A 24,031-nucleotide genomic window follows, 5' to 3' on the forward strand; every position below is an offset into this window, starting at 1 on the left:
AGCCGCAATTATGTTGGATGTATATATTTTATTCAGTTCAAGAGTTAAATGGGTATAAAAAAAAACTAGTCCATTCCGTATGACTATGATAATTGCCCACCAAAATTTGCCTGATATCGACGAGAAGATATTCAATGTCGACCATGGGATAAGGTTGAACATGAATTTGGACAACGTGGTGTGGAGTCCACCCTCAAATGTGTAGACCACATGCCAATGTGTGCGATAAATTCATACTCAATCTTACCCCGGAGATATTATATAATTTCCCTAATATCGACACGTACATCAATCATGCATGACACTCCTCAATTAATTTAGCTTTTGTGGGATATGGAAGAGTACTCACGTACATATAAAAATAAAAAGAGATATTCAATTCTATAATTTTGCTACCCCTTTTTTCCCTACCTGGTAAAAGATTTCTGAAGGGGAAATGCATAAGAGAGATACTCAATAGATAGAGACACAAAATAAAGTGAAAGATATTTAACTTCTTCTTTTTTATCAGCAGGTGAAAGATAACTTTTAATTCTTCTTTCTGGTTATTAAGTAGCAAATAAGGAGTGATCATGTATATCAGGAGATCCAATGAGAGTCATCACTCATCAGGACGGGTAATACTCTCCATTGGTGAGGTTCGTATTGGGTGATACTTTAATGATCAAAACAGATTTATTTTGTAAGAATCAATTTATTAGGAGATCGACCGTGAAAAAATACCTTTCAATTTAGTGGTAAGTATTCTATAAATAAAAAATAAAAAAATCCAATTTTGCTCAATCTCCAAACCAATCAATTCATACAAAATTAGCAGAGTCTAATTATATATTATTGGAGTATAACGTGAAATGGACCACTACCCCCACAAAAGGGATCGAAACAAATCAATTTCGGAGTAAACTATTATATTGGTACGTTCGTTTGTGTTTTTTTTGAATTTTTTATACAATTTACATCAAATCTTTAGATTAGTTATCTGTCTCAACGAGAAGAGCGTAAAAAGTTATCAAAAAAGTTTGAAACAATTGTTGTTGGATGCACAATTTTTTATTTTTTATTTCTCTCATCCAAATGAATGATTAATCCTAAAAATTTTGACCAAAACTTAACAAACGATCACTAAAAACAGATAATATTGACCGTCTCCAAGACGCACAAATTAATTTAGGCCAAACTTGCACTCGTCGATCTACGTACATAAAGAGGTTAACTTTGAACTCGATCGGGCCTTGGCCACGTACATATTGAGCTATATAATGATGCGGTTCTTGTTTATTTTTTGGTATATAAGAACAACATCTAGCTTAGTACAGTAAATCCCATGTTCATTTGCTCCTAGATGTCTGCGTAAAGGATGATGTAAATTACTCTACTACTTGGGTACTTCATCTACTTTTGATAAATAGGTTTTCCTTGTTCGTATTATAGTAAGTAGTAATTAATGGTTTTAGTAAGTGCTGTTTCCTCAACTTATACGTACACTAGCTAGCTAGCTGCACATTTGCGAAGAGTAAGAGTAAGAGTAGTAGCTTAATTAGCTTTTATATATCTACTTGCTTAATGTCGTACGTACGTGCTGTCGTTGTTGCTGAATATTCTGGCTGGAGGTATATGTATAAATCCCTAGCTAGCTTGCATCGGATGATATATCACAGATCGTGGACTCACTTGCTCCGCAGACGCGTTTGGATATTGCTGTTTCTGCTTCAGTGATTTAGGGTTTGAATACATTATTAAAATCCATTTTAACGATCCCGAGTAAATAAGTAATCATATGATTATCTATATATGTGGGGGCCGGGCTCTATATATATACAGTTGATTGTTCCCAAAGCAAAGGCTAGCTCTTGGAAAAACAGCTACTGACTACTATACCTTCTTGGTATTATCAATTGCAAGTTTTATTGGAAGGCTCAAGTTTAATGACACATACGCATTAGATTAGATTAGATTAAACCACCATATGCATGCCATATGTACATCAATGTATATACATACAGTCCTCTTCTACTGAGAGGCGTCATTAACTTGTTAAATTAAGGACTTTATAAGTTTGACATTGTTTCTGATCAAATTTTTATGATCCGAACTATTTAATGTGTTTAAACGTGATTTTAAGAATGCAAATAAGAAATCAACAAAAAATATGAACGAAAAAGGTTTGATCCGAGCAGCTTTTTATAAAAACGCTATAAATGCATTTTTATGAAAAATTGTTTGAATCAAGCCATTTTCAGTCCTTTTTTTTTTGCCGATTTCTCGTATATGTATCCTTAAAATCACCTTTTGCACACATTAAATGATTTGGAGTATCAAAATTTGATTGAAAAATGAGAAGTCCTTAACTTAGCTAAGAAAGTCCTTAGTAAAAGCTTGGTGTATATACGTATATGTATGTATGGGGTGATATGATATGATTGAGTTGGAGACGAATATTTAGCCATGGGTTGAGCTATGCACATGTGGCAGAGACGACCTTGAGGAGGGTTTCATTATTAATTAACATTGATTTAAAAAATTCCTACTTGATTGGATTTCACGCCAGATTACTTTACTTTCGGTTTTTCTATTACCCCATTTGATCGATCATTATTATTTTTTTCACCATTTTCACTGGGTCGATCATAATTAGGTCGACGTTGTAAACATCCTCATGCTTGTATGATATGGAGTACATATGAGAAATGCATGTTCAGGGAATTAAATGAATATTGGATAAATGTTTATGTCTTGGTTGGCATATATATATATACACACACATCCTATTCATACAGAGTTGGATTAATGGACGGATTACAGTTAGAGCCCTATGAAGTATGAACGCCTCTCTAGCTAGCTATTCAATATCTTTTCAACTTCCTAGCTAGTTTAATCGTCTAATGCATTTCGACAGTTAAATTCGATCGGTTTCATTGACAAATCCATGTGACAATTGGTGAGCCACTAGCTTGCTGCATGCCCATTTGTATAGTCGATGACTCGATGCATCCTTTCTCTCGTGGTCCAGTAAGTAAGTCCTGCTTATCCCTTTTTCGCCGTTCAAAAAAAAAAGTAAGTCCTGCTTTCGTGAAGTTCATTCAGGCTAGACCAGTGCATGGCACCTTTTTTATTACCATAAACTAAAAAAATTCACGATAAAATATGATTCCAAAAATACTAATTAAGCTCAATTTTCATTTGGCACAAAAGTTGTAGCATAATATATTCCAAAAGCTTCTAAACATAAGCACAAAACTCTAAATATCCGTTGCTCAAATTTTGTACAATTAATCCCTACAAGTTTTCATCTTTTGAAAGTTTTGCACGATTAACTTCATCATTAATCCCATCAAAAACATCTCGCTTCTACAGTCGCTTTTCCACAATAATGTGAGCACCAATCTCCAATTCCTCCAACGATTGGGGGGGGCTCGTGATCCCCCGGCCTTAATTCCCTTCGCCTCGGGGCTGGACCTTGTAGAAAAAAAAATCTATTCACTTGTACGATAATCTACATGTATATTCGGAGTATATGCTTACTCTGGTTTTTTATGTTGAACTGTTTTTTTCTTTATAATGGACAATCAGTTTCGATGTATTTTGGTGTATTTGTGCTTATCCAAGCTTTTAGCTTTCATTTTGTGCCTATATAAAGTGTTAGTTATTGATATTATTGTATGATAGAGGCCAACTTGAGTTTGGAAAGAAGAATTAATAGAGAGAACTATGATGATGGTGGAGATGTTGAGTAGTGCTAAATGATATATTCTGAAGTACCAAAAAAAAAAGTAGTGCTAAATGATATGTGAGATCTCGAGATGGAAGAACCACGGAGACCAGAACGCATGGGCACTAATTTATTATCCAGGAATAAATTCTGATGAGCAATTTTATTTAAATAGTCATAGTGTCAAATTTTGGGTTCTCAAGACGTAAAAATTGCAGAAGTTGAATAAGAGGGAGAATTTTTTCCAGGTCCACTATACCACTTTTCAAACCCACTAAGTCCACTTCTAAATTCTGTAACCTCCTAAGTCCACTAACCTATTAGTAAAGATATAATAACCCTGATTAGTCTAATATACCATTGCTTTCAAAAAAAAAAATTTGCCCCGTTTTTTTCTCCATCTCCGTAGTTTCCTCTATGTCAAACATATCCATTTACTCCCATTACAAAATCCGTCCCCCCTCCCCCCCTCCCCCCCATTTCCAAAATGAACCAGACTAAGAGGAAAAAACAAGCCATTGACCCAACGAACCAGACTGAGAGTCCTTCGTCGTCGTCGGGCTTCTTCGTTGCCGGTCCTTCTTCGTTGTCGTCGGCCCTCCTTCGTCATCGTCGGCCCTCCTTCGTCAGTCGCGATCGTTCACCAACGATCACACCTGTTCACCCACGTTCGTCTCCGTCGCACTAGTCGCCTTTGATTCGCCCTCGTTTCAGTCGAACGCCGTTCTTCGCCTTCGTCAGATCTAGTCGCCTTCGTTTCAGTGCTAGTCGCCGTTCTTCGCCTTCGTTTCTCCATCGCCTTTGTCAGATCCTACAACGCAATCGATACACCAGGTATGTTTCTCTTCGTATATATGGTTATAAACCTAAGTTATTTGCCCTATGATTGAGGGTTTTGTACACAGCATTCTGGGAAAAATTTATGATTGGTAGCCGTCGACTCTGAGACCCTATTTTGAGTAGATTATGTTTCTCATCGTATATATGGTTATATAAATGGTTTGGCTTAGTTAAATTAGGGTTTTGATTGCGAGTAGATATAGTTATATCAAACTCTAATCGGTTAGGTATTGGTTAAGTTAAGATATGGTGTTGATTGTGAGTATATGTGGTTATATCAATCTTTGATCTGGTATGGTATGGTTGAATTAAGTTAGGGATTCGATTGATAGTATATATGGTTATATCAATGTTGGTAATTGGGTACAGTTCAAGGTATATATAGGAACTCATTAGTAAAGCACAATTGGACAGTTAATAATATATAACATTATATGTGCCTATTTTATAAGTTTATATATGGTTATATATTCAGGTCTATAAGCCGCTGCGCGGACCAATTCAATAACGTAAATATATATGGTTATATATGATATACCGTATCATTTTCATTGTATTGCAACAACATACAGATATTACATGTTCTATATTAGTTTTGATATAATGTTATATATGATCAGTAAACTTGCGGAAGGTTATATATCATGTTTTCACCTTAAATATATATGGTCATATATATATTATATAATGTTACGTGTTTTATTAATGTCTTGCTGGCTTTGGAATGTTTTTGTACTTTTGTTTAACTGCTGTTGGATAACATATATGGTTATATGTTCAAGTCTGTTAGGGCCGCTGCACGGACCAATTCATATAGGATTGTCTACTGTTATTTATAGTTATGGTAACATATACGATTATATTTGAATGCTAGTGTTTAGGTTATACATGATTCTTGAATCTACTTTATTACCATGCATGCTAGTGTTTAGGTTATATATGTTTGCATATGTTTAACTCTGTGTATCTTTGCAGGAATGACAAAACCAAATCACAAAGATAAAAAGTTGGTACCCGTGGAACGAACATATAATGTCCCGCCAATAGCAAGGATAGACCCTCCAGCACGGATGAACTAATGAGATGGTGATAGAGAAGGACTGAGATGGTGTCATTGGGACAATTTTTATTTTTATTTTTTATTTTTTATGGGGGTTTGAATAAACTTTGTCTTCAATGGTTCGAACATTAATGATGTTTCATTTTGAACAAGTTTTGACTTGCCCACTGACTTAGGTCATACATTTTGGATATATTGAAATTGATGGCGTGTTAAGGTTTGATACTGCATTGTATATAATGTTAAAATGCGAGCTGATGAATGAGTATATAACGTAAAATATAAGTATCTCACGTTAACTATGAACTGATGAACGAGTATATAATGTTATATAACGTTATATATGTACAATAACATTATATTGACATTATATAAGGTTAAACCTAAACAACTAAAATTATTTTAGGTTTGCATCCTTAATATCGTTATATATGGTCTTCTGTCATGAGTAAATTAGTATATAACGTTAAATGCGAACTGATGAATGAGTATATAAGGTAAAATGTAAGTATTTCTCATTAAATGTGAACTGATGAACGAGTATATAACGTTATATATGTACAATAACGTTTTATACAGTGTATTAGAAAAGAAGAATCTTTTGTCGCTTTATTCCAACGTAACTGCCGGGATTTCAAACGTAGAACGGATAATGGGGGATAATGGGCTAAAAGTATGGGATTTAAATAGAAAGGGTAATTTTGTCAGGCACTATTTCCCTTTTTAAATGTAGTGGACTCTATGCCTTATCAAATACATATTAGTGGACCTAGTAGATTAAAAACTTGATCAGTGGACCTACATGCTATAGTGAATCCTAGGCCAATTTTTTATTTAAACAACCATGATTGGATTGTGAGCTTCCGGGCCGGGGTAGAAGAACCATGTATACATACATAAGTTAGGATGCATGGGAGACAGGTAGAGATGATCCCCGAGGCATAATCCGCATAAGTGATCGAGCAATTTCAATAGTGATGATTGGACTTTGAAATCCCAAGACGGAAGCATCACAAGAGCAGTGCATGATGCAAGGGGAAAGTGCACAAGCACAGACCGTGGAGAGGGGGAATGTCAATTCTGGAGAGAGAAGTTAGATTGTGACTTTTAAAATTAAATTTATGATGGGGATAAAAGGGTCGATTGAAGGTTGAACTAGGTTAGGCACGCAAAATTGAAAAAATGTTCCAATATTTTTAGTGTAATTTCGGACCGCAACAAAATTAATTAATTTAGGCTGTCCGTTTGAGAACAAAAATCATGCAGATCCTAGATTTCATAGTAACTCTTTTATGACCATGTTAGAATACTTGCAAAAGAGATTAGTATTGTATTGTATAGATTCGAGTTTTTCAACTATGTACTGGAGAAGGCTCCATTTTTTTCTTTTCTAAATTTTTACAAACAAACAGCAAAACAAAAAGCCTGCATATATACCCAAGCTCTGGTTCAACGCCTACAGAGGCTTAGGGCTGGGCTTTAATGGGCTAACCTGAGATAACCGGTCTGATTGGTCTGGGCCAAGATCACAGAAAAATGGACCAAAACCAGTCTTCTACTACTTTAGAAAAACCTAGCTTCTTGGGCCCTGCTTGTAGGCGAGTCAAACAAATAGTGTACGCTCACATGTGCGCGACCAACCATTCTTCTCTTCCTCAAAACTTACAGTTGACAGTTCTGTTCTTCCTCAATCTGCTCCTCAAGTCTACATGACATGGCCAAAACAAAGAGACAAGGCACAATTCTAGTGAGAGAAAAAGGGATAAAGCGAGAGAGAGAGAGATACCGATGATGCTAGTAGAAGAGGCTAGTTACGTACATCTCTAGTCTCTTCTAGTATTTGTAAATCTAAGCATTAATGGAAACCACTTCTTCTACACAGTCGCTCACATTCTATGATTTCCTTGATCGGATGCGAAACCCAGCTTCCCTTGATCTTGTTCGCTCCATCAAAAGGTCTACTTCATCTTTCATCCCATCCCCCCACCCTTCATATCTTTATCTTTTTTTGTAGGGCAAGTGATTCTTATATTGAGTGTCTCATTGCAGCTTTATTGTATCTTTTTCGTTTTCCACGGCAAATCCTGAAAATGATGGCAAAAGACTGCAAGATTTCCTCTTGACGATGGAAACATCGATTAGGGATCATCCACTGTGGGACGGTGCATCGGAGGAAGAAATTGACTCTGCAATTGAGGTAATTGTTCTGTATGCAGCTTTTACTCTTCTCTTCCATTTAAGATTTTAATCATTTGCTTTACTCTTCTCTTCCAATTATTAAGGTTTTGATCATTTGTTTATTTGGGTGGTAGAGTTTAGGAGTTCTGGTTATTTTGTGCACATTGCTTCACTCTACCTCCTCACCACTTCTTGTTTAATCATGAGGTTAATCCAATCTTCGTTCAACAATTAATAGAACAATCCAGCTTTTACTGTTAAGTTTCTTGCCAATTTGAACCGAAGGAAACTTTTCTTTTTATGTGGTCTTTCAATTTCTCTGAATACTTCAACTACTTGGTTATTTGTGGAGAAGTTAATGTGGAAGGCACAGAAAAGGGAAAGATATAAGCTTGATCTTGCTGATATAACTGTTCTTGATTCTTGAATGCATTTGTTAGTGTGACCAAAGTGAACAAATTCATAAGCACGGCCGAGCTTTTTGAATTAGGTAGCAGGACATTTATACACGTATGACGTATATAGTTCCTCATCACGCTGAACACCTTCTTCAAAAAGCTTGTTTGCTGCTTTTTCTTGAGCACTACAGTCTAGTATCTATTCGGATGCTTCTTTCTGGTGGTTGGTCCTAATCTGTCAATGTGTCGAGTCTTGGGGTTTGGTTATGGTGGTAATGTTTGTGTTGGTCAAAATGACCAGCACTAGCCCCTGTTGAGTAAGTTTTCTTGCACGACTATCCAGAAACCAAAGAAAGCAGTTAGATCTAACAACTCTGATCATATAATAGGATTTTGAAGTTGAAGGTATGCAAAGAGAAAGAGTGGAGAGAATTTTTCCCAGGTCCACTATACCACTTTCCAAACCCACTAAGTCCACTTCTAAATTCTATAACCCCCTAAGTCCACTAACCTATTAGTAAAGATATAATAACCCTGGTTAGTCTAATATACCCCTACTTTCAAAAAATCTTTTATCCCGTTTTTTCCTCCATTCCCGTTTTTTTCTCCCTTTTTTCCTCCATTCCCCTTTTTTTCTCGGATTCCTCCATTATAAAACCCATCCCCCTCCCCCCTTTTCCATTAGAACAAAACCCAGACGAACAAATTGTAGAACTCCTGTGCATTGTCACCCTTTTCCCATCTCTTCCCACTCCCTCTGACTAAAATTGTCGGCACCGTCGCAGTCGTCCACCATACAAGTCAAAATCAAGTAGAACATTTAGGCCTCCCGCCAGCAGAAGATGGGAACCGTTTTCTCCCACGTTCGTCGTCGGCCTTCTCCCACGTACGTCTCCGTTCACCCACGTTCGTCTCCGTCGCCTTTGATTCGCCCTCGCTTCAGTCGGAAGCCGTCGCCGTCGCCGTTCTTTGCCTTCGTTTCTCCATCGCCTTCGTCAGATCCTACATCGCAATCGAAGGAAAAGACGTTACGAGATCTCCTCTTTTTTTTCTTTTTCTTTTTTTGAGTTAGAAAGGACAGAATCTCATGTATAACGTTATAAGGTTATATGTTTATTTTTTGTCACACGTATTACGTTTTTTTGTGTGTATTTATTTATGTGGCAAAGTAATCGAAACACATATAAGGTTCTTTGTTTGTTTTTTCATTGTAAACATATATAAGATTATTTATATGTTCTTGCATTGTAATAAAAAAGATTTCAGAAGCTCATACATATACGGTTATCAGAAGCAAGTCAATGAGGCCGCTGCGCGGACCAATTCAATAAAGTATATAACGTTATATAATGTTATATATGTACAATGACGTTATATTGACATTATATAAGGTTAAACCTAAACAACCAAAATCATTTTAGGTTTGCATCCTTAATATCGTTATATGTGGTCTTCTGTCATGAGTGAATGAGTATATAACGTTAAATGCGAGCTGATAAATGAGTATATAACGTAAAATGTAAGTATTTCACGTTAAATGTGAACTGATGAACGAGTATATAACGTTATATACAGTGTATCAGAAAAGGAGAATCTTCTGTCGCTCTATTGAGGCCGCTGCGCGGACTAATTCAATAAAGTATATAACCTTATATAACGTTATATCAGTACAATGACGTTATATTGACATTATATAAGGTTAAACCTAAACAACCAAAATCATTTTAGGTTTGCATCCTTAATATCGTGATATGTGGTCTTCTGTCATGAGTGAATGAGTATATAACGTTAAATGCGAGCTGATGAATGAGTATATAACGTAAAATGTAAGTATCGCATGTTAAATGAGAACTGATGAACGAGTATATAACGTTATATATGTACAATTACGTTATATACAGTGTATCAGAAAATGAGAATCTTCTGTTGCTTTATTCCAACGTAACTGCTGGGATTTCAAACACGTAGAACGGATAATTGGCTAAAAATATGGGATTTGAATGGAAAGGGTAATCTTCTCTCTCTCTCTCTCTCTCTCTCTCTCTCTCTCTCTCTTGTTTGGACTCTGTTTCCCTTCTGGATATGGGAACAACGTGAATATGGGAGATTTTATAGGAGTGGGATATGGGAGATTTTATAGGAGTGAGATATATCAGATTAACAGTTTTTAAAGGTAAGGGTATTTTGGTCCTGAACTAATTCCTTTTTTAATTGAATTGGACTTAAGGCCTCACCAAAACCTAATTAGTGGACTAGAGGGGTTATGAAATTTAGAAGTGGATTTAGTGGGTTACAAATATGCTATAGTGGACTTCCCAACAATTTTTTAATAAATCTAGTTAGTTCAACACTTCAACTTGGGTCGTTCAGCATTCACATGACCTAAAGAAGTAGCTTCTCTCTGTTACTGTTATTGTGTTCTTTCCCAAGTCATTTTGTCATTTCCCCTTTTGAGACCCCGGGAAATCCTAAATTACATATCTACCATTAGCCCAATAGGGAAATTGATCGTTCTTGTATGGTTTCAATTGTCAAGTTGTGGTTTTATGGGAAGTTTAGGGTAAAGCCTATTAGGTGAAATTTTGAATGTCAAGTGGGGATGATATCCCTGGGAGAGTGGTAGTCTGGAAAACACTTGTTTTCCCATCAAATAAATGTCATGTTGTACGCTTGTATTGTGAATGTCTAATCTTCAGTTCCATGTGGCATATTCTTGACAGAACATTTTTTCTGGGTATTGCAGGGTTTGGAGAAGTATGTCATGACAAAGTTGTTTGCTCGGACATTTGCGTCTTCTCATGAGGACGCAAACACTGACCAAGAAATTTCAGAGAAAATTTGCTTGTTGCAACACTTTTTGAGGCCTGAGCATTTGGATATTCCAGAAGTTTTCCATAATGAAGCTTCATGGCTGGTACTCCACTTCCCTTTTTTTATTGGAGTGTCAGTCAACTATACTAAACTTGATGCCATAAAATCAAAGTTCGTTAACTTAGAATTGCTTCAACCATAATGCCACTTGGTATTTATTCTACCCTTCTTTTGTTTGGTAGCTTTAGTTTGAAGTAAATCCTATTTTTAGTGTATGGAAATACTGTTTCCTAAGTTTTCTAACCTATGCAGCTCAAAATTTTATTTAGCTAATTTCCGGCAAAAAACAACTAATTTTAACCGAAACATATCTCACACATGTTCCTTTCGTGAGTATTTGAAATGCTTCCATGGTAAATGGAATATTCGAGTAGCTGGAAGTTGTGTAACCTAAAACAAGTCTTACATATGCTCTACTGAATCATATGAACCTAGAAATTACGCTGTATATTCATCATTACTTGATAAGTAGCTCGTGCTAAAAAAAATTTCTATCATTTTCCTGGCTTCTCTGGCATTTGAATCCACACCAGCAATCTCCAGCGCTTGACTGCAGAATCGCTTGATGTATATTTTTCCTTAATTTTTTAATATGTAGAACTCATGTTTGTTTTTTTAAATTATGAGTTCTACCATATGCATATTGCTAAGAAATAATGTAAGTTTTTTGTATTCCTACTTCCTGATCCGTCCTTACCTCTCTCCCTCCAAACAGCTTGCAGAGAAAGAATTACAGAAAATCAATGCTTTCAAAGCTCCTCGCGAGAAGCTTCTGTGTATTCTGAATTGTTGCAGAGTCATTAATAATTTGCTGCTCAATGCATCAATGTCAGAAAATCGTGTACCTGGTGCTGATGATTTTCTTCCCGTATTGATTTATGTTACGATCAAGGCAAGCTCTCATTGGTAATAAACCATACCTCCAGTAACCATGTCAGATTTAAATCTTGGTTTCTTAGTTTTAAATTCTGGTTGCTTCATGTATAGATTGAATAACAGAGTGATATAGATTGATTTGCTTGCAAAAAAAACAACAAAGGAAAAGGAACTTTTGTTCTCTCTGCAATTGAGTCCAAAAGGGTTTTCGATTGTGATGTTTAATAATGACTCTGGTGTACGCATCTTTGACGGCACAAAATGCATTTATGCAATGAAGTCAGGAATACGCTTACATTTGTGATTAGCTTCTCAATCCTGCTGTAATAATCAAATTATACTCTTTGACAAAGTCAAAATCATTTTTCAAAGTGCACAGAGGTCAAGTGATTCAGGGTCATCTAAGTTTTGAGTTATGCTGGTGATAATGTTACTTATTCTCAGAGCCTTGTCAAAAATAGTTGCAGATGCTTCCAGAAGTGCAGTTCTGTTTTTTCCACTTTTGTGGTTTTCAGGGATAGGTCTTTCGCTGACATTATTATTGACAGGCTAATCCTCCTCAATTGCATTCCAACCTCAAGTTCATCCAATTATTCCGGAGACAGGAAAAACTCATCTCTGAAGCAGCTTATTACTTTACAAACCTCGTCTCTGCCAAGACATTCATTGTTGACCTAGATGCTAAATCACTATCCATTGATGGTACTGAATTCGAGGAGAACATGAAAACAGCCAAATTGGCTATCACAGGGGCACGGATAGGACCCCTACCTGCACTACATGAAACACCAGCCTTGGTAAATCCTTTTACAAGAATGCGTAATAAAGCGACACAAAATGAGCCGTCACCCACGTTGGATGAGATAGTGGACTTGGCTAGTCAATCAGATCCTGGACCTTCTCAAGGAATGGAGGGTAGTGAAACCAACATTAGTGGTGAGTTTTAAACTGGCTAAATAGCTCTTGTTTTCTCATTGATATTGATGTGCTGTGTTGGCTTTTCCATTGCATGATTAACAATTCATGTTTACATGCAATCAGATAACAAAGCCACCATCTACATGCATCAGATATGACTAATATTACATGGTTTTGAGTTTTGACCAAATAGACCCCTATTCTGTTCCACTTTAATCATTTGGCTAGAATATGCAGCCATACCTCCCAATATGGCTATTTCGATTATGTGATATGATTTTTTAAATGTCCATTTCTATTATGCTTGGTTTTATTTTTCTTATTTTTGTGTTTTTCTAACTGTACTTTCTGAACTGCCTTGATGAATTTAGGTGGATTGCGTTATCCTTTCATGGAAGCAGAGGCTGGTGAATTGACCGTTGGAGATGTAGAGAAATTGCTGAGCTTATACAAGGATGTGGTAAAGAAGTATACAAGTCTTAGCAGGGCTGTGAGGCACTTGGCTATTTCAAAGTTGGAGCCCTCCATTCCTCATCAAAAAGGGACCAATGTCAAACAAGAAAAGCTAGAGGAGCAACTAGAAAAAGATCATAGATAGAAGAATGAGGATTGCCAACAAATTTGTAAGTACTCTTAAAGATTTTTGGGGTGCCTTATATTCCTGTTATCTACAGCTGCTTGCTTGATTCATGAAGAAAAAAACTTGTCATTTGCGCTTCGTAAGTCAGTACCGACACAGCTGATGCAATGAAATGTTCCAAACTTATGGAATCATCTAAAGGCTCATATTTGATCAATTCATCAGCTTGAAACCTTCTTATAAACTATATTTATAGAAAAGTATAGAAGCATTCTGCTTCAAGATTAGTGGTTCAAGCTTTGGTTTGAGTTTGAGCCAGCTTGATGGTGAACAATCCCGGAAGCTCGAGCTTGTTTAAGATAGAGAAGAGAAAATAGAACCATCACAGATACATGCATGAAAAAATAACTAAGAAAAATGGAGAGCGAGGAGAAGAGAAGCAGCACACAAGGGCCACGACTCTGAACAAGAGTACCAAATACTTGATCAACTCAATTTCATTAAACACCAAGTCTCTAAACCATTCATGTTGGCTTTTCTGCTGTATTTTTCCTAATTGTTGTTTAAATGTATCATATAATGATTCCATCGTATGTAAGATGCTGAAGTACTTAATTGGTTTTTTTCGCTTTTTGTTCATCAATTTCATGTTTGCATCCATCAGATAAAGACTGACTTACTGACATCTTTTTGACCAAATTGAAACTCGTAGGGTGTTCCACTTCTTTCATGCAACCGGAATACCACCGTATTTCTCAAGATGTTGTCCATTCTGTTACAAAAGTGAATGCATGGCTGCAAGATATATTTATTTCCTGTAGTACCTGAACTGTGCAGATGACATAGGTGGACTTTAACAGAACGGGAGGCTGGTGAACTGACCATTGGAGATGTGGTAAAGATGTTTTTAATCCTTTGCAGGGCTGTCAGACACTTAGCTATTTCCAAGATAGAGCCCTCTTTTGCTCATCTAAAAGGTACCCATGTCCAACTAGACCAGACAGACTGAGGAACAACTTGAAATGATCAAAGCAATGGAAGAATTAAGGATACACCTAATTTGTAAGTTTTCTTGATAGATTTATAGTTTCTTGAAAGTTTTATGTGATCTCCAGCTGCGTGATTGGGTATGAAAGGAAATATTGTAATTTGCCCTGTTTACTTGTTATCCATTGGGAAATTTGATGATCCACAATTAGAGTTAGGGCATTCGTTCGTGACATTTAATTTTTTTTGTTTTTTTCACTCCTTATGAACTTAGATACAAAACAGGAAGGATTGTGTTGATCTTGGAGGGGAGAGTGATTTTCCTACAACTGGCAATTCCCTTGATTTCTACACCCTTAGAAGAATTGAACGTATGCAAGCTTTAAATAGAATAGAACATATTCCATGAAGGAAGACCAAAACTTGTAGTCATGCAAGTCGTGAGGGCACGGTCAGTATCTATCCAACATATATATATTAATATTCTATCATTGGACAACCATTGTTTCTTATCCTTTTAAAGCACGCATGTTGATGAGTTACATTGTAGCTTTTCTGTGCAGAAGTGAAATATGCACTTCACTCTCTAGGCATAGTTGGAGACAAGAGGTGCAATGTGTAAAAGAAGATCCAAACCAAAGTAAAAAGTTCCCTGGTTACCAGAAAGAAAAACCAAAATAAAAGGTTTACCCAGTTATTTGGAACTAAATATCTCTTTGTTTCATGGTTTGGCATGAACTGAGTTGAGGCGTGGAGTTTTAGGAACCAAAATAGCACTGAAACTGATAGCATAAGGCCTTCAATTCTACGTCATTTCGTTAGTTTAGCATGATGCCCAAAGGAGTGTAGACACTATTATAAACCCTAGCAAACAGAAATGATCATAAATCTCGGAAGTTTATTAGGCATAATTATGGTTCTAACTTCTAAATATGTTAAATTAAAATAGAGAAAAGCCTCGGGGGGGAAAAACATAGGGAAAGGGGTACAAAACACTACTTTTCCTTCTTTTTTGTTTAAGCACTAGAGCAGTAGCTTGAGCATTTTGGGAGGTGAAACATTCAGAGATCAACATTCCAAACAGCTCCATCTCCTTCTCCACAAGTATTGTGTATATTTTTCATCCTCTCCACAGATTTGCATATTCCACTGCATGTCCAATCAAATGATGCCACACATACGTTCCCCGCCTGTGTCTTCAATTCACAATCTATAAACACAAAAACACCAAATCACACATGACAGAGTTGATAGATTTAGGTGGGTGTTTGTTTTGTTTGGTAGGGTACCTGGAGGAGTTCCACAGCACATAGAACGAGCGTCAACATGTTCAACTTCCATGCCAATGAACCATGACCCCAGAGAGACGTCCTCGTTGGCATACCTGTGCAATATTGGTCTGTATATGTATCCACTTGTAAATATCACCATTACTTTCACCAAAATACTTGAGATTTAATGAAGAGAATACAATGTCTATTCTCTAGTGTATTTAGAGATTGAAAATGCTGGGAGAGAGACAGAGAGAGAGAGTTACTAACGAGTTGAGAGAGATGTAAGATGCGAGGTCCTTCGAGATGGCATAGAGTTGACCGGTGGCATGTCTGAAGTACTTATTCCCCTCTTCCCCAAACTTCCAAAACTCTGGCTCGTGATATCTTACCCCTCTGGCATCCCCCCCCGAATGAAAATAGCATTGTTAGGAATATGTACGTCATGGACAAATGTTAGGCTTAAGATATAAACTTTCCCATCAACATGAATAACTAGGAATTCACCAATTTCCCAAGTACAAATCACAGTACATGGCGAAGAACAACAAGAGTATATAACTTACTTCTGAGAGAGAACTGGCCCAGACTTCATGCAGCCAATGTAAATCCTTGGTTTCGACCGATACCGTGCCAATGTGCTCACTAGCATGCCTTCACAGCAACAAACAATATTAAGGTAGTTAATACATGCAGTATTTTTTATAACAAAAGAAGAAACTTCAAGAAAATGGACCAGGACATACCCAAATTAAGGTGGACATCATCGTCGACCTTGACATAAAATTCAGCATCCCAGATTGAGACAACTGTGGAGAAGTAAATGCGAGTCTTGGTCGAGAGCTGGTGGTATCCCTCAACGTGTTTCAGGCGAAGGAAGTCCTTGTTCTCAGCAGCCTCCTCATCTACCGCTCGATCAAGGACTCCTCCCGGTGTCGCACTGTGTCCTATCACAAACCTCATTATTATCCCTTTCTCTTTCTCCAATCTCTTTAGCTTGTCTCCTGCATATATATGTAGTTGGTTTCAGTAGGTATAATGGAGAATACGCAGGTCAGCACGTGAAAGACATATGATTTCATCAGCTATGAACCGACTGTAAACAATTTATATTCCAGTTTATGTTGGTATCTGGTGGCCATTAAATCAACCAATTACTTGATCTTGCTAGAGGAGGAGATAGAAATAGGATTAGAACGGAACCTCTTGGCATCCATGTTTCACGAAGGGAGTCGCGCCGTTTCTTGCTGCTGAAAGCAGTATTAATTCCAATTACCACGAAAGCTTTCTGTAGGGTATGATTAGATGACTTGGGCAATGAAAGAAGATTGCTGCTGCCTGATTTTTTTGTCCGAGCTACCGCCAGTTCCATCTCCAACGTCGATATTGTTTTATCAAGCGATCTGTTTACAATCAAGAAAACACGAAAACGAAGCTGAATTTAAGATTGTAAACACATTTCAAACAGTGTACCAAAAAGAATTACAAGTTCATCTTCATACTGGATAGCTTGATGCGTCTTGGTTACTTCGCCCATAATGTCTCCTGTCCCTTCAAACAATTTCTGATCCATAGATAATTTACGGTTAGGAAAAGGATGAAACGTTTGTCAGAAAGGAAAGAGAACACATGTACATGAATTAGGCAGCTGCTGAATATGATGACTTAAAAAACCTGACGAATTGACACATCCATTTATTTTTCTCCTTCAAAATACTGTATACTATCGATGATCTACTGGTTCACTTACACGTTTATGATCACAATCACGAGCAACTGTGTTCAAGTTCTCCAAATCCTTATTCTCTGAAGAGTGGATTGAAGAAGTGCGGGTGGTAAAAAGGGATCCAGCGAGAAAGCTTGCAATGCAAAGCATGAGAATGACTTTTCCAGCAACTGGCTTTACTACTCTCATTTTGTTAGGCTTGTTGTCGAGCAGCTGCCACCGCCACACACTCGATTTCAAATTCTGATACCCGGTTACTAATATCCCCTGCTTGCTTTCCTTTGTAAATTCCTTCATGACGTATGCCAACCACAAATAGATGCAAAAATATATGTCAAGAAATTAAGTACTACTACTATTTAGTATAACTTTCCTAGCTAGTTTCAATGTATATAAGCGCAAAAAGTCGTACACTATTTTACGAGTTGAAGGTGTTTAGCAATAGGTATATATAATGGTGGGAAATGATTGATTTGGTTTAGCTTTCCTGACATAAGATCAACAAAAATTGAATGAGGATTAGGGGCAAAACTGATTTTCCTTTGACCAATGCTGTTTCAAAACATTTCATGTGAAAGGATATGGGATGTCCAGTTTGAAGCACTGGAATAAATAAACTTTCTTAATTAGCATCAGAGAAGGAAAGAGCAAATTTGAACTCAGTTCCAGAAAGGAAAAATAGCAACCAAGGGGGGATTAACCTTGGTCTAAACCGAAATTTTCTTATATGTGTTGACTTTTGAGGGAGGATTCTACTTTAATTTGCACACCACAATCAAAGCGTTGCCTATCCAAACCTAGTTACCAGTATCAAACTAACATCATGTCAAGGAATTCAGCACTTGTTAATATTGAATCTCCGTAAGTAAAATGCATTGCTTGATCATCCGAATATTAGAGTCAACTACACACATCACGGGAAGAACAATGTTAAACCACAAAATATGTGTAATCTGGTGTGAATGGAGCTGTGGGAAAACCATCATATGCGATGTTGTGGAGTTTGGCGTAAGTGATCGAGAAGGTTCATTGCATGGGAGGAACTATGCACACGCAGTTAATCGTTTGGTAACTAATGGAAAACTTGAATGAAATATGTTGCACACAATTATAACTTCTTTACTAATGAGTTCCAGTATTCATACTCTGGAAATGTATCTGTCAAATGTATAGAATAAACTGAGTGATTATGATCAGTACCTGATAAGAGATTGTGGGAATTCTGATTTAAATGCTTCGGTAGATTTGGATGATGATCATTTGACAAGAGAATCAAGGCGTTTTTGTCTTTTTAAGAGCAACCTCTTTTCAGAAGTAGATGGTTGGCTTCAGTTGAGGGGGGGGGGGGGGGGGGGGGGGGGGGGGGGTTCATGGCAGTTCAATCATGTGGTTTTCATGGGCTCAACAAACTGTTTGCTTAAATTAAAACAACTTAAGAAAATATTTTTGCCTACCTCATCAGGATGACATGCTCCTCTATTTTAGCTGTTTATATTCCCACTGCCTTTGGTATACATATGTTGAAGGGATTACTATATTCGTGTAAAAGTTAATTTGCTCGTAATATATAGTTTCCTGCTGATAGGGACTAATAACAGTACAGCCTTCTTAGCAATCACAAAGTTAATGTCTGCGCCAGCATTATTCAGAAATTAACAGAAATAGTACATGACAGAAACAGTATAATCCCCGTCTATTTTTTTGGTGTAGTACTCAAGAAAATCCTCTGAAGTTCGTCCACCGCACCCATCTGGCGGATATTAACATCAACACTCATGTCTAATATAGTTAATCGTGGAAGCTCAAAGAGACCCGGTCAAACTGATAGAATAATGTCCAGAACTTGTTCCTGAGTCCGAGCCTGCATTAGGAATAAAAACTAATCAAGAATTGAACTATCAAGTATGTATCAAATTTACCTTCCTCCCCGGTTGCCTGTTGTCCCAGGCTCTTTTTCGTTCAGTGTCATTGAAGTGTATGAGGACATTTCTTAGGAATCTAAGGAATTCGTATCCCTCATCGGTATGGTAATGGTCCCAGTTCTTACTGTACTTAACGTCTTCCTTTCTCTTAACGTAAAAAATATCCAATAAAACTGAGCCTGGAGCAATAGAATCTCGCCAATCCCAAAATCCTCCGCGTAATTTCCACACCACCCGAGCGAATGAGTTATTAAAGTATCCCTTAAAACCAGACCGTCCGAAGCCAGACATGAACTTAATGTCGTTCACGTAAACAAACTTTTCCAAAAGTCTGATTTTCTCTCCTTTCGTCATGAAGTATGGAGAATCAAGAACAAATAAAGGATTGGGTTAGTTAAATTGTATGATCTTTGTCAAAGGAATTTATTAATAGATTCCCATGTAGATGGGGTTAGTCAAATTGTAGTTCTTGGTGACAGTAATTGTAGTGATCCGCCCTAAATATTAATTTATTTTATTTAATATGGCTACATGTAACTATATTTAGTAATTAAGGCATGGATTTTTTTTTATATAGACGTACATATACGTGTGTATATGTGTTTGGTTGATCGGGCATGAGTTGTGTGATAAGGACCGAGTGCGTGGGACTCATATGTGATGGAGTTTTTTTTAATATAAGCTTTTAGAATTAACTATTATTAATTGTTGGCTTTATAGGCGTTAGTGTAATGACTCAAAATATTTTAGAAGATGGAGCAATAACATAATTCTTGGAGGGACATAGTGCAATTTTGCACTTAAAATGGCTGAGGACAGCCGAGAACTCTTGAGAGTTCTCTGCTTTTCATTTTTTTTCCTTTCCCGTTCTCTCTCTCCCATTCTCTCAAACTCCATACAAACCCTCATTGTTCAATTTAAAAATTGGAGACCAAATTCGAGAATTTTACAAAAAGACAAGAAGAAAATGTGATCTACGGACAAAGTGCTACGCATCTATCTGAACAAAATCTCAATCGGTCAAATTTGGAATTTCATGGCAATTTGAGGATTTCTCTCTTTGAGGTAGGATTTATACTAAATGATTAAATATGGATGTGTATATGCCTTGGTGTGCACTTAATTTGGGTTTATGGTAGAGTAATCAAATTATGAGCCAAGTTCTAATTTATATGTTTGGAATTGTGTGCTATACACGATTTTTGTAAGGGATTTTGTTGTTATTCATGGTTAGGGTTGATATTTTACTGTTTTTGGCATATTTGGTCTTCACTAGTAGTGGGTTCACCTTCTAAGTGATCAAAATTAAGAATTTTAAGTGATACTAGAATAAGAGCTAGTTTATGCACTCCATGTGTTCAAGGAATTGGAAGTAATTTATATGGACATAAGTCTATACCAAGTATACTTGTCTCTTTGCATGTAGTAAACTGGTGAAAGAAATTTTGTGATATATGGCTAGGGATACTCGTTGAATACATGTACGTAGCTAATGTTTCTATTATTGAGACTTCATTGAATTTTTGTTCTACATTCATTCATTTTGATGAATTTGGGTAAGTTATCCAAGGAAAATTGGTTGATTTTAGTTGATTTGGGCTTTAAGGCCAAGTATTTGAGATATTTTGGAATATAATAGTTTAGTGATTTTGAGTTGGATCACCGGGGAACTTGGGTCAATTGTGACGCCATCGATCGGTGAAAGTCCGTAAATCTACTTGGTCAATTGTGATGCCCAATTGATGCCATCGGTGAAAGTCCGTAAATCTACTGGGTCAATTGTGATGCCGTTGGTAAAAGTCCGTAAACCCGCGCGCGGTAGGTTGCTTTGTCCTTCGGGTTAGTAGCCCGTAAAGTGCATATGTGTTGGAGACGTCTAGCACGGCTGGTTGGTGATTGTATCAGTGAGCAACTCATATAATTTTATGTCTCGGTGTTGAGTAAATTTGATATTCGATTTGGTTGGCTATTCTATTATGAGCTTTGTTATTTTCCGTATCGACTTTTATGGGTAATTTCCCTTATTTGGGACTTGATTTGAGTTTGTGGTTTAATAGCATTCTTTTGAGCATTTGGAGGGAAGGAAAAATTGGAAACGTTTAATATAATGCATAGATTATTTTTGCTGTGTTGGCTTGACTTTGAATTGAGACTTTATAACTTCATTGTAAATATTGAAGGAGAAGAAAGCATGAAAAACTTTTCAATAATTACATATAAAAAGAGTATATTTTGTGTATCAAACTTTGCATGTTCATATTTTTTCATTTAGCGTATTTCCTGCACGAGCTGTGGCTCATGTTGTTGTTAACTCAAATTTTTCAGGTTTCGAGATGGATCCGAAGGCTTAAGAATTATGGATATGTTCTACTTCTTGTTTTTTTAGAACTTAATCGGATACTTGTACATATTTGTTTGTAAGGAAGCATGAGGCATGTAAACATTAATTTTATTTTAGAAATGTAAAATTGTAGATTGAGAGAACGGGGCCTGGATGTGTATAAAAAGTAGTGTATTTTGTTCATTTGTAAAAAAAGGCGGGTCATGACAGTAATGATGTATTATCAATTCTTAATCATCGTTCTATTCATCAAGCATCAAACCTTTATTGAAGTACTATAAAATCTTGACCAATTAATTTCTTGATTTTTCTTTTACCTTATTTTGGTTGAATTCAATTTCAGCCTCTTGCTTTAACTTAGTTCTTAGATGTTATCCATATGTGACCTTTATTGATTATTTTTCTATTGTTTCTTTGAATAGGCATGACAAAGAAAAGATATTGTACTTGAATAGGCTTCTCCACACGCATCTAAGATCATCGAACCTAGTCATGATAGCGAATATCCAGATTAAGGTATATTCTTTCATCATATAGGAAATGAAAAAACTTCGTTGGCCTCTGTTAGTCTGTAGTTGTATTTTTTCCAAGTGATGACACCAAAGATGATCGACTGCTAGGTTTGGGTTTTTTCTGATATAGTCTAATGCATTGATTTTTATCCTTTCCATTATCTCCAGTATTGATTATACATTTCTTGTAACTTTTGATTGGTTGGAATTTTAAGAGAACCTGCTGATATCTGGCATTTGATTTTGTTGAAGATGCATGATAAACTAAGAACTCCTTCAAATGCACAAGTCCATTAGCTGCTATATATGTTACATGTATCCTCAATTTTTTGCAAAGTACCAGCCTGAACCAACATTAGACTGGGATTATGTAACACTTGAGGACCAGAGCCACGGATACCAAAACTTTTATTTTCATTTAGTTGTATAGGAGAAGCAAGAGCTGTTTATTACGTTTACTGCTATTTTTTACTACTATTTATGGTCAACCGTGCAAACTGATTCCTTCCCCCTCTGCTATACCAAAGAAGCAGGAAGCAAACGCGGCAGTATAAAGCAAAGGAGGGCTTATTTCTCTAATAAGGGTGCACGTTTTTCTACTCCAGTTTCCTTCATAACTCTAAGGGAAGTTGAAGAGATTCCTGCATTCCCTGAAACACAGAGAAACATGGCCAAGATATATTACTGTAACTATGGTAACAATCAAGTAACCCTAATGACCCAAGAGGTAAAAGAAGATTTTTTGATGGAAATAGGTTGAAAACCGAATGAATGGATACGCAAAGGATGTACGAATGGAGAAGATCCAAAAAGGTCTTAGTGGAATTACATTGAATCAGAGTTCATCAATGCATTCAGGTATATTACTTTGTTTGGTTTTGAGATTTTTTTTTTTTATCTGAAAACTTGTAAGTGAACAAAATCTTTACTTTTTTGTTTGCAGGATTTTGATTTCATTTCTAAGGTTCTTGTACATGGTTAACGGTTGTCATCTACTCAAAGGCAACATTTTCTTCACTGAAGATGGTGTGTTGGCCTTTGTTGTTACTCAACGTTCAAATCAAATGCAAAATTATACACCCTTATTCAAGGCCTTAATAAAGGATGTAATTGAAGGTCCATTTAAAGGACAAGGATAGAGTGAGAATTCCCTTTATATGCCAACAGCTCTACAAGATCTTCTAGATGTGCTTCTTGATTCCAAGTAAGATATTTCGGTTGAATTCTTAAACCTGCGATTAAGAATTTCAATGTGTAACAGAATTTCAATGTGTAACAGAATTTCAATGTGTTATCGTTATGAAAGAGTAACAAAATTTCAACGTGTTTCTTATCCCATATTGTCCGCATATTCAATGTTCCTTCAATTCAATTTCAAACGTTTCTCACTTCGTACTAGGCTTTTTTCATCAATAAAGTGTGCCAACTTTCAGATTTCCAAATATCCATCTCTAGTTCATTGATTCTATTTTATTTTTTCAAATGTAGATATTCCAGACTCAATCCTTTATTTGGAAATCTGAAAGTTGGCAGCACACTTTACTGATGAAGAAAGCCTAGTACGAAGTGGGAAAAGTTTGAAATTTAATTTAAGGAACAATGAATATGCGGACAATATGGGATAAGAAACACATTGAAATTCTGTTACTCTTTCAAAAGGATAACACAAATCGCAAGTTTAAGAATTCAACCGAAATATCTTACTTGGAACCAAGAAGCACATCCAGAAGATCTTGTAGAGCTGTTGGCACATAAAGGGAATTCTCACTCTCTCCCTGTCCTTTAAATGGACCTACAATTACATCCTTTATTAAAGCCTTGAATAAGGGTATATAATCTTGC

The 24,031-nt window shown here is 36.4% G+C and overlaps 3 protein-coding genes and 1 long non-coding RNA gene across 6 annotated transcripts; 2 read left to right on the top strand and 2 right to left on the bottom strand.

The window, feature by feature from the left end:
• The first annotated feature begins 7,281 nt into the window (after positions 1–7,281).
• On the top strand, positions 7,282–14,652 carry LOC131310978 (vacuolar protein sorting-associated protein 9A-like). 2 transcript variants are annotated; one of them, XM_058338274.1, is made up of 7 exons: positions 7,282–7,565; positions 7,659–7,806; positions 10,929–11,099; positions 11,772–11,948; positions 12,481–12,868; positions 13,222–13,473; positions 14,268–14,652. In XM_058338274.1, exons 1-6 carry the CDS (start codon positions 7,468–7,470, stop codon positions 13,446–13,448), a joined length of 1,209 nt encoding a protein of 402 aa, XP_058194257.1. In that variant the 5' UTR covers positions 7,282–7,467; the 3' UTR covers positions 13,449–13,473; positions 14,268–14,652. The 2 variants fall into 2 exon arrangements, with proteins under 2 accessions (XP_058194257.1, XP_058194255.1); XM_058338272.1 differs by having other exon boundaries at positions 7,283–7,565; positions 14,143–14,652.
• A 643-nt stretch (positions 14,653–15,295) lies between these two features.
• On the bottom strand, positions 15,296–18,753 carry LOC131310977 (probable beta-1,3-galactosyltransferase 8). Of its 2 annotated transcripts, XM_058338271.1 has the most exons (9): positions 18,615–18,753; positions 17,439–17,705; positions 17,191–17,252; positions 16,892–17,091; positions 16,435–16,692; positions 16,255–16,342; positions 15,959–16,084; positions 15,707–15,816; positions 15,296–15,627 (listed from the first exon to the last, which is right to left on the bottom strand). In XM_058338271.1, the coding sequence occupies exons 2-9, from the start codon at positions 17,601–17,603 to the stop codon at positions 15,479–15,481; spliced, it is 1,158 nt and encodes a 385-aa protein (XP_058194254.1). In that variant the 5' UTR covers positions 17,604–17,705; positions 18,615–18,753; the 3' UTR covers positions 15,296–15,478. The 2 variants fall into 2 exon arrangements, with proteins under 2 accessions (XP_058194254.1, XP_058194253.1); XM_058338270.1 differs by lacking the exon at positions 18,615–18,753 and having other exon boundaries at positions 17,439–17,848.
• A 384-nt stretch (positions 18,754–19,137) lies between these two features.
• LOC131310979 (uncharacterized) lies at positions 19,138–20,010 on the bottom strand. The gene is made up of 2 exons (XM_058338275.1): positions 19,334–20,010; positions 19,138–19,275 (listed from the first exon to the last, which is right to left on the bottom strand). The coding sequence occupies exons 1-2, from the start codon at positions 19,688–19,690 to the stop codon at positions 19,231–19,233; spliced, it is 402 nt and encodes a 133-aa protein (XP_058194258.1). The 5' UTR covers positions 19,691–20,010; the 3' UTR covers positions 19,138–19,230.
• Positions 20,011–20,174: 164 nt separating this feature from the next.
• On the top strand, positions 20,175–21,886 carry LOC131310980 (uncharacterized). The gene is made up of 2 exons (XR_009195357.1): positions 20,175–20,401; positions 21,662–21,886. It is a non-coding gene; the product is annotated as an uncharacterized LOC131310980 (long non-coding RNA).
• The last annotated feature ends 2,145 nt before the right edge of the window (positions 21,887–24,031 follow it).

This window comes from Rhododendron vialii, chromosome 12a (assembly GCF_030253575.1).
Source record: "Rhododendron vialii isolate Sample 1 chromosome 12a, ASM3025357v1".
In the NCBI taxonomy this organism is placed as follows: Eukaryota; Viridiplantae; Streptophyta; class Magnoliopsida; order Ericales; family Ericaceae; genus Rhododendron; species Rhododendron vialii.